Source organism: Brugia malayi (assembly GCF_000002995.4).
Source record: "Brugia malayi strain FR3 genome assembly, contig: Bm_v4_ChrX_scaffold_001, whole genome shotgun sequence".
In the NCBI taxonomy this organism is placed as follows: domain Eukaryota; kingdom Metazoa; phylum Nematoda; class Chromadorea; order Rhabditida; family Onchocercidae; genus Brugia; species Brugia malayi.
Window position 1 is genome coordinate 14,339,185 of NW_025062479.1, and position 11,040 is coordinate 14,350,224.

At 24.3% G+C, this 11,040-nt stretch overlaps 1 protein-coding gene across 1 annotated transcript; it reads right to left on the bottom strand.

Annotated features, from left to right (window-relative positions):
* Window positions 1-581: 581 nt before the first annotated feature.
* On the bottom strand, window positions 582-10,641 carry Bma-ref-2 (Uncharacterized protein; the record flags this gene model as incomplete). The annotated part of the gene is made up of 9 exons (XM_043074838.1): window positions 582-716; window positions 1,133-1,360; window positions 3,924-4,093; window positions 6,650-6,773; window positions 7,393-7,533; window positions 8,027-8,319; window positions 8,425-8,564; window positions 9,575-9,689; window positions 10,623-10,641. The coding sequence occupies 9 exons, from the start codon at window positions 10,639-10,641 to the stop codon at window positions 582-584; spliced, it is 1,365 nt and encodes a 454-aa protein (XP_042930772.1).
* Window positions 10,642-11,040: the final 399 nt, after the last annotated feature.

Genomic DNA, 11,040 nt, shown 5'->3' on the forward strand with positions numbered 1-11,040 from the left:
TAGATGTTGCCAAAACCTTTTTGTTAAGCATTTTTCTATCTTCTTTAAAATTTTTTCACTCGGATTTTTTTTTTTTTTTTAATACTGAAATTACATTTTGCAGGTCAAAAAAAATTGAGCAGAAAAAAATAGCCACATTAGCGCATACTTTAACACACTTTAACCGGTAAGATGATGCGAACAATGCTAACTATAACTGAATTTAAATACCAAAAAAAATGACTCTAAATATTTTTTGCTATCATTTCTTCTTGCATGATAATGAGTACGAACTGAGTCAAATATTTTAACAAAAAATAATCCAAAACAATTATTACTGTCATTGCATGAAAATGAGCCATATGTAACTGAGCCAAATGGTTAACAAGAAATTTTTATTCGTATTTCTGAAAAATTCTGAAAATGCTTCAATGAATGACTATATATTTTCTATAGATTTTTTATCATAAAATTTCTATGATAAAAAAAAAAAAAAAAAAAAATGAAAGAATGAAGGTTTGTTCAGACAAAGAAATTAGGCATCAAACTTTAAAAAAATCAATAATTTCATGAAAAATCTTTATTGAAACTAAAATTTAAATTTACGGTATGGACATTTTTGATGAAAAATGTGTATAAACATTAAAATCAGGTAGTTGAAAGTTTCCATTTGTTGACATCATTGTTGTGTTTGAAGTTTGATATGGATTAGGCGCAACAAAACCACCATGCATCGTCTACAATAAAAAATGAAAAATTTTTGACAAATATTCTTAATAAAATCTCTTAAAGTCTAATTTAATTTTAATTATCAAATTGACTTAACCTTAAGTTTTATTTCATTATTGTTGCAAATTGATTTTATTGTGTTATTATTACTTACCAAACATTTGAACAACATATTTACTTGATTATTTCTTTTTTTCATGAGTAAACTTACAGAAAAAAAAAATGCTATCAGTTAACAAATTTCCATACTGAGAAGTGGAAAATGATGAAACTCATAAACTTGCCAATGAAACAGAGGATAAAATCAATGAATGAATAAAAATTAAAAAAATGTAGATTAAGAAAAATATATATTCTGAAGCTACTAGTATCATAAATTGACTGCTTATTTTATTTGATATTTCGAAAAAAAAAAGAAACATACTGGATTATTTGTTGAAAACCTTGGAAAACATTGTTGATTGATCGGATTTAGAAATAATGAACGATGAGAATCTTGAGCTAATTGAAATGATTGTTCTGTAGAAGAGAGACCAGGTAGTGTTATTGTTGAAGAAGTATTAGCATTATCATTGCTAATATTTGTTTGTCCATTATCACCGCCACTATCATCCAAATCTGGTGATAAGCATTGTCCACTTTTACAATGTACCTGTAAACACAAGAAAAAAAGTTTCCCATCAAAAATATTATAATTGATATCAAAAATTGGATTTATATCCAAAATTTTTCATTTGATTATTGTATTTTTTTTCTAATAATTCTTTATTTGTACTTTTAATGACTATTACAAAATAATTATTGTTTATTTTTTTTTAATTTTATTTTACTAAATATTCAACGTGAACAATTTTTTTTCTTTTTTTTTTTTATAAAAGTAAACATTTGTTATTTGGAAAAAATAAAAAAATTTATTATTCATTTTTTACTAAATATTTATTTAAAAAAAGAAATGTGCCCTTAGCACGAAATAATTGCCAGAATGAAAAAAAAATTGTTTTTGCTACTCATTTTACTTTTTTAAAGTGTGAAATCACTGCTGTCTGAGAGATGGTAGATGAAATCATATGAACGATACCGTATCCTTATTGCAGTGCAGATGGCTTAGCAGCTTGAAATCTTTTTTCTCTTTCTTTTTCTCTCTCTTTTCTTTTTTTTTCTTTAGAAATTTGTTGCTCAATTTTAAAATTACTCAAATAATAGGAATGGCAAGAAAAAGTTAAAAAAATATCACTCAATTTGAAAATTTAAATAAGTGATAAATTTGAAAATTTTGATTAAGTGATTAAATAAATCATAAACTATAAATAAACAACGTAAATTTTGCTTCGTTTATAACAAAATACTATAAGTGGTCAAAACCTAACTTTTGAGTGAGTTAAATATATTTAATAAAGGACAGTCTAGGTGTCAAAAAGCAAGCAACATAAATTTTATTATGGTTTAAGATTAAAAATTTAAATGAAATAATAAACGAAAATAAATTTTTATAAATCATATTTATAAATTAAATTTATTCGTTAGAAAAAAAATCAAAAAACGATTATGTGATAAATTTTACAATTTTACAATAATAATCAGTAACAACGATGATAATAATGATAAAAAATAATATGATAATAGTTAAATGATGATAAAAATAAAATATTTAGTATTAATGAGTAATGCAATTTAAGATTTTATCAATTATATCCGTTAACCACCAAATGGAATCATTATAATATGTTCTCAAATTGTCATTCCAATAGATACTGATCAAAATGATTCAATCATTTGTATGTAATCTGAACCGGAACAAATTTGCTTTTCCTAATTTCTTAGGAAGATAAGAATGGAGGATTGAAGAATGGATTGGATGGAATAATTATTAATTGAGAAGCAAGAATAGAAGATAGCTATTTTGCTACAGGTGACCTTAAATAGGATAATTATCAGATTAACTACGCGCGCGCACTAAATTCACTTTGTCCTTAAAATTTTAGTGAAGCAATAAAGAGATTTGCATATAATTAAAAAAAAAATACATTTGCTGATTAAAATTTTCTACTAATATGAAGAATACAATTTATATGTAGACTTGAAATTTCGATGAAATAAATTTTTGAAGTTTTTAGTGTTTTTAAAAGTGAAGTGAGATGTAGAATTAGATTTAATACTAATGGATTTTGTTAAATTTCGAAAAAAAAAACAAGATTTTAAACTTACAATTTTATCAATTTTTAGCGCAAAAAAAAATTATTCGTATTTTGTTAAATAAAATTTTAGCAATTAAAGCTCTTTTCAAGCTAAAATTTCTAAATAATCAAAATTCGATAATTTTTTTCCCGTAATTTCTACTTTTACCAATTTTTCTTTTTTTTTTTTAGTCTGTCTAATTGTGCCGAATAAATAATCTAACAGAAGGCTAATTTCATTGGTTAACGGAAGTAATTAGTGAGAAGTCAACAAAAGCAAACCGATTTATTGGTTTAAAAGGCTACAAACAATCTGTCTTCATTTTATTAAGGCTTTTGTGATGATTACACCTTAATAACAATTTTAATCACTTTGTAACATACAAATAAATATAACTTTGTAGAAAATTATGTACCAAATAGGTCAAGATTAATTGACAATAAACAAACAGAAAGAATATTGTACTTAAGAATTTAACGAGTTAATTAATAGAATAAAATTATGATAAGTATCTAGTCTATTATTTATTGAAAAATTATCAATTTATTAATTTTTTCCGAAAAGAATTTATAGTTTGGTTTTTTACTGAATAGATTTAAATTTCATATTTCAAATTAAACTGTTGCAAATGAAAAATAATGAAAGATATGAAAAAGGCTATGCAAATAACTCACGAACTTATTGTTTAAATTAAAGTAATATCAAATAACAATATATAATAAATGTATTGTTTTTAAAATTTAAAATGATTCTAAAGCTAAATTTGAGTACGATTAGTTTGAAAGATTTCTTAAATAAAACTTTAGATTTGAATCAAGTTTTTCTTGAAAAAAAAGGAAAAAACAATAATTTAACAAATAAATAATATATAATAATAAACGCATTGTTTGTACATAACTGAAAACTTAATATTAGTAAAAATTTATTAATTTTACGAAGTTAGAGTCAACTTAAATTAAAAATCAAAAATTTATTAATAAAATAAAACATTTGAAAAAAAAGTAAAAAGAAAATTTGAAAGGAAAAATAAGAAATAATACCTTTAAATGCTTTCGAAGTGAAGAAGGGTGCGTATATGATTTGCGACAACCATTAATTTTACATTCATACGGTTTATCATTTGTATGAACATGCATATGTTTCTTACGATCGCTGCTATTAGCAAATTTACGGTCGCAACCAGGATGAGTACAGGTAAATGGCTTATCACCTGAAAATTGTTTAAGAGTCCTTGTCACCTATAGTTGAAAACATTGAAATTTACATATTAAAAATTATAACAAACGTTTTTGTTTATGATAGTTGAATTTAAAAAATATTAGTTATATTTTAAAATATCAGGTAATGAATTGAAATTTATACAAATATTGAATAATTCCAACAAACGTTTTTTTTTTTTTCTTTCCGCTTGGTGGTTATATGCAAAAATATTAATTCGCTTCTTGTCATTTATGAATGAAAAAAGTTGTTTACAGGCAACAAATTGAAATTTATATAAATATTGAAAACTGCACGAAACATTTTTCGTTTTTTTTTTTTTTTTATTGTTAAGTTTAAAAAATATTAGTCTGCTTTTTTTCTGTTAAATTTTTTGAAATATAAATAGAATTGGTAAATTAATTGCTATTATTTTAAATGATAATCAAAGATATTTGATGTCAAATAAAAATAAATGTGACAATGAGGATTTATATTAGTCATCTAAATGAATGGGTTAGTAGTTCTTAGGCCAGATGCCAGATTTTCTATCCATCTTTAAATCGTTAAATAACTATTTCTGCTGAGCAAATCCGCAAATGAATGAATGAATGAATGAATGAATGAATGAATGAATGAATGAATGAATGAATGAATGAATGAATGAATGAATGAATGAATGAATGAATGAATGAATGAATGAATGAATGAATGAATGAATGAATGAATGAATGAATGAATAGTGCCAATAATATCAAAGACTAAGAGTATCTTATAAAATTTGCATTTTAGTAAAATTTAAAATATTAAATTTTTTTTTGTGTTGATTTCTTTAAAAATAAATAGAAATGATAAATATTTGATATTATTTCAATAACAATTCTTGATTAAAATTTTTTTTGATATCTAGATAATTGATTAACTTACTAATTATTAAAATGCATTGCAATGGAAATTTTATTTTCCAAGGCATAGCTGCTGAAGAAAATACGAAAAAATAACTTCTCTTAAATAATTTGGTGATAAAATAAGCATGTATCTGATGAATGTTTATTTTTGATTTTAAAAAAATTTCAAAAATGATTGGAAATGAAGAAAATTTTAGCATAATCTTTTAGACTTTCTCAATATAATAAATAATTTTAGGATGAAATGTATATATTATAAAATTTATTAAATACTTATCTTAAACTAATTCATAAAATCTGGAATCATCTGGAAATGTAGTAAATCATGTAAACTTTACCAATGTGACAAATAAATAATTGTTAGTTATTTCGAGGGTTACCAATTATGAATATACTTAAGTGTTCTGTTTATTTAGTTCACTAGCTGATGCAATGAGCAGGTGTTATGTTACCTATCTATTATAATGGTACCACTAAATAGATCTTCGCCTGTCTGAGGGTTCTTCAAAAATTTTTTGCCAATTTTTTTCTAAAAAAAAAATTTACTTCCAGTTTAGTGCTAATTAAATATGCTTGAATCGAATCAATAAGTTGAAATGGAGTGGAAAAAACACTTCTGAATTTAAATTTTATTTAACTTTTTTTATCCTAAATATGAAATTTTCGTCATTTTTTATTCATAACTCAAGGAATACTGTGGCACAAAAACTGCTAATAGAGTTTTGGCATTATTAATTGAATGATTTAACTTAAATTACTACGAAATGTGAAAGTATTTTTTTTAGGATTAACAAATATCTTTAAAGATTATTTTTTATCAAGTTAGTACTTGAGAATGAATAATTTGTTAATTGTTAATGAAGCGAGAAAAAATGAAGTTCTTCTATTAATTTCCTATTGAAAAAAAGGTGAATTAGTGGTTAGATAATCCTAAATGGATATTCTATTTTGCTATTCTAATCTTTTTTTTTTTTTTTTTTTTTTCAATAGATTGGATTAAATCTGACATTTGAATTGATTTTTGACAAAAATTAAGATGATGGTAATGATAATAATGATGATGATGACAATGATGATGGCTTATGTACTGCTTGAAGGAAACAATAATAGATGATTGGGATAGAGAAGAGATAGGTAACGAGGATCACAGCTGCTCTATTGTGTATTTCATATTTGAGTGGATTATTAAGAAGTTGAATGAGGGCTTCACCTAATGACATTACTAAATTATTTTAGTAATATAGTAAAAATGAAGTGTGAATATCTGAGAAGCTATTTGGTTGTATAATACTGTAAAAGGAATCAACATTAACATTTAAAGATTAAAAATAATTTTACTGTTCTGATGATGATAACTGCATTGTTGTGATAGTGATAATAGTGAATGATTAAAAATAATTGCATTATTTTGTTCTGATAGTTAGGATATTGAAAGAAATAATCATATTATTGTGATAGTAAATATTTAATAATTAAATTTAATGACTAATAATGATTTGACTATTATTGATAGCGACTATTCATAAAATATTTACTGATTGAGAATAATTAGATCATTATTTATAGTGATGATCAGTGACAATTAAAAAATTGGTGATGACAAAATGTAATAATAACAACAAAATAACAATGATGACATAAAAATATTATCAATTGCTAACCTGTATGTGTTCGTTGATGAATTTTCAAATTTTCACTTCTTGCAAAAACTTTTGAGCACATTGTACATGGAAATGGTCTCTCACCCGTATGTACCCGAATATGATTAACAAGTTTATATTTTGCCTGAAAGGTAAATTTTATTGTAAAAAAATTACTGCTACATCGTATTTCACATTAAAATCAGCTAACAATTAAAACATTTATTTGATTAGTTTATGTTTTTTTAATTTTTCCAAATATCGATATATTTCTATCAAATATTTTTAATTTTTCTCAAATATTTTTTAATCTCTCAAATATTTTCTAATAAATTATTAGTATTTTCAAATGATCATTAAAATATAAATTGATTTATTTCTGATTAAATTCTCATTTGCTTTACTTTTTTCAAAAGTACGTTTTTGTCTAAGAAAAAATAATTTTTTAAAAGTATACTTTTGTCTAAAATGCATTAAAAAAATTTGTTTATGTAAAAATTTTAACATTCAGAAAAAAACAGAAGCTCACGCTTAATATTTTATCATTTTTTTAAAAAAATTTCTTACTTACTACATTTTTTTTACTTCAGACTAAATTTTATTCATTTCACCATACTAAATAACTTTAAACTTTAATAAAATTAGTCGTACTAATATAATTCATCATAATTTCTTTTAAAAAATTTAACATTTAAAAAGCGAAAATTTATAATTTAATAAACAACAACTTTTTTGATATTAAAATAAAATGAATTTTATCTTACTTTAAAAATTTTTCCCCTCCTTGAGCAATCTTTCCACTGACAGACATGAAAAGTGCTTTCTGACACACCCACATGCTCGTGTTGCAAATGGGATACGATATGTTCAATTGAGTAAAATAATCGACCACAAATCCTATTACGCTGAAGTATAAAACGAAACTAAATTTAAATTTAATTATAATTAATTTGGAAAATTTCAATCGTTTGTATTATTGCTAAAATTTAGTCATTTGTTAATAAAATTCAAAAACATAGCAATAAACAAAAAAGAAGTGCAAAATTAATAGCAATTAATATCAAAAACTGATAAAATTGAAAAACACAGCAGAACAATAATTTAAAAATTTTTAACTATTTGTATTAATTGTTAAAATTCATTTTGTCCTTTCAAAATCATATCAATATTACATTTTTTATTTTTTTGTTCTTTTAGCAGGAGAATCTTTTTTTCTCTTGCAGAAATTTTTTATAAATGAAAATAAAATAAAATTAATTTTGCTTATTGCATTAAATGAAAAATGAAATTTTTTTTTAAACTTAAAATTATTATTTAATAAATGAAGTGACACGGTTTTTTCTACTTCGTTTATAATTTTTTTCACAATTTTTTTTTTTTTTTTTTTTTGGTACCAACTTCAACCCATTGGCATTGAATTGGATTCTGGAGATAGTTACCACTTGGTGTACCGGATGTCATCGGTTGCATGGCAAACGGAAAATGTGGATAATGAGGCCGAACAAACGGATGTGATGAGCATGCATGACCAAGAAATGTTTCAGGATCCGACTTAATAAGATTATACGAATAGTCGGTTCCTGTGGTTGCTGGTGCAGAACTGAATAAACATGAATTTTGCATGAATTGAGTTTCAGGAGCAAAATACATATCAGGCGCAAAAGTGGCACTGCGTGATCCGTAACCATTTTCTGGAATAAAATGTCAATTTAATATTGAACAAAAACTTAGTTTATCAAATCTCAATACTTATTTGAAATTTTTTAAATTTATTGAAACTGTGAAATAAGTAATACCATTCTTGATGAATAATTGTTGTCCAAAAGTAGATTGTGATGGTACCATAGACTGGTAATAATTTCCCGGATTACAATCATTTCCAGGAATGATTGTATTTCCAATTTCCTTTGCCGGGATATTTGGAAGTTGAGTAGGTCTAAAAAAAAATGTACAAAAAAAAGATAAGTTAAATTAAGATTAAGTGGAAATTTTTGATAAACTTTCCTGCATAAACCTTATCTAACTTATGATACCGTAATTTACAATAACGAAGCATATTATTGCAATAATCTCAATATTATTCAGAAATGTTATTTCCAACAATAATTTTTTCCGAATTTTTTAGCAACAGTATAACTGTGGCCATGAATAACCAATCACATAGCTCTTCAAATAGTTAGCAATAATCTTATTCAAATTTGCATTCTATAATTTCCAACTGGCTCCCATTAATAATTGGCTATTCTTGGCCAATTTTTAGCATTTTTTCGTGTAATATGCATACAGAGCAGTTGAAATACGCTTATAATTTTAGAATACAATTTTTTTTTTTCTGCTAACTTTAAAATTTTTTTGGAAAGAATAAAATGATTGCCATTTAAATGAATATTTCACAAGGTTGTTATTTTAAGAAGCAGAAGGTTGCGCAAATTAAACATATTAAAAGATTTGAAATAAGTTATCAATCGACAACTTTTGCAAAAGTTTGCTAGAGTCTAAAAGTTAATTTTTTGGTTAGAAAGTTTTAAATATAGCAAATATAGACAAAATACCAATTTAAGAATAAAGCTAATTAGTCTATTAAACAAAGTAATTATATCATCTACTTTTTTAAATTTACTTTTAAAATTAATGAATGAAATAACAAATTATGCTTATTCATAAAGCATTGATATGCATATAGATAACAAATTTCAGTTGAATATGGTATTTATATTTGAAAGCTAAAAGCTTTTCTCCCTTTCTTTTTTTCTAGTTATTAAAAAAAAAAAAAATGATAAAAATTAAATAAAATATTTCATCAATAAGTTTGATTCAAAAAGAAAAAAATTCACAAAATAAAAGACTTATGAATTATGTATATATATATATATATATTGTTGTTGTTTGATTAAATTATACTTCTATGTCAAATTTGGACGAGAAATGAAAAAAATGAACTCATACCCGGTCGGTAGATGGCTTGTAACGTTAAATGATGGTAAAACGGTTGGGGATGAGGTAGTAATGCCGGGTGCGCAATTGGTGGCCGGTTGATGATGCTGCTGCGGATGTTGATATCCTGGAGTGAGCATCAACGTAGTCTAACGATTTTCGTGTTAGTAGTTTTACCTAGGAGAAGAAATTAGTTGAACTTGTTCGTTTGACCACCTTCGGATCATGAAAATGATTAGACACTCGGCAGGGGCGCTATTTTTGCCTGTTATTTGGAAAATAGCAATTCATATTGGTTTGGGAGGAAAGCAAGCAAAATGCTCATTCATACGTTTTATACTTTTTGCCACGCCTTTTTTTCCTATCTACAACTATCGTAATCCAAATTTGAACAACCAATGAATTCGTTAAAATTTGTTCGATTGGTAGATTGCAAAAAAAAAACCAAATGATCTACAAATCTAGCAGTATCAATAGCAATATGACAAAATTTGATAATAAACTGGAATTATGGAGCAATAAAAGCAATTAACTAAATTTATAAATTATCAAACTGTCATCAAATTTGGAAAAACTCAAAGTGAAATGATGAAAGAATGAAGCGAAAATGATTGATACTATTCGGATGATAATTTCATTATAGTTGAAGTTAATTTTTGCAGTAAAATTTAATTACATCAACTATTTCTGGTATGTTTTATTCTTTATTTCATTTTTTTTTTTATTTTTTTGTGCTGTAAAAGTAGGAATAATTGTTAAATCAATATTTGTCTGGCTTGGAATTTAAATTGAATAAAATGAATAGAATCGGAATAGCTTTATCATGAAATTATGGAATATTTGCACAAAGTGCTATTGTATTGTTAGCAGCTATATCAAATAAGTGGTGTTTTTTTAAAGCTTTTCTCTCTATAAAATTTGTGACATAATCTTAATTATACTTTTTCTAATTTTAAACATTTATAGATTTTTTATACTTCATAAGTTGTGCCTTTTTCTATTTAAAGACAAAAGATAGGAAGTGAAATGTTAGAAATTAAAAAAAAAAAAAAGAGCTCACCGTTGCAAATTGGTACCATGATGAATAGAGGAAGAGGAGAAGCCAAATAACATTTCTTCTTTAGAACTTTTTAAATTTTAATTGCTGTAATGAAATTTAAATGAGGCATGGGAATCTTTTTAACATATTCGTAAAATGCGAAAAAAAATAATAAAGAAACAAAATTTTATTCCATTATAAAAAAATTTCCATGTTTCAGTCATTTTTTAATTCAGGCATTTATGTGCTAATTTCAAATTTTTAACTACAATTTTTGATGCTATTTAGATTATTAAATTTAAGGGTAATATGTGACGATTGCAAAAAAAATTTTTTTTTTCATTTTTTTTGCAATTTTTTGCAAATTTCATAAATATTGACTGTTTTGCAATTTGCACAAAAAAAATTATGCACGAAAACTAACTTCAATTGTATTTAT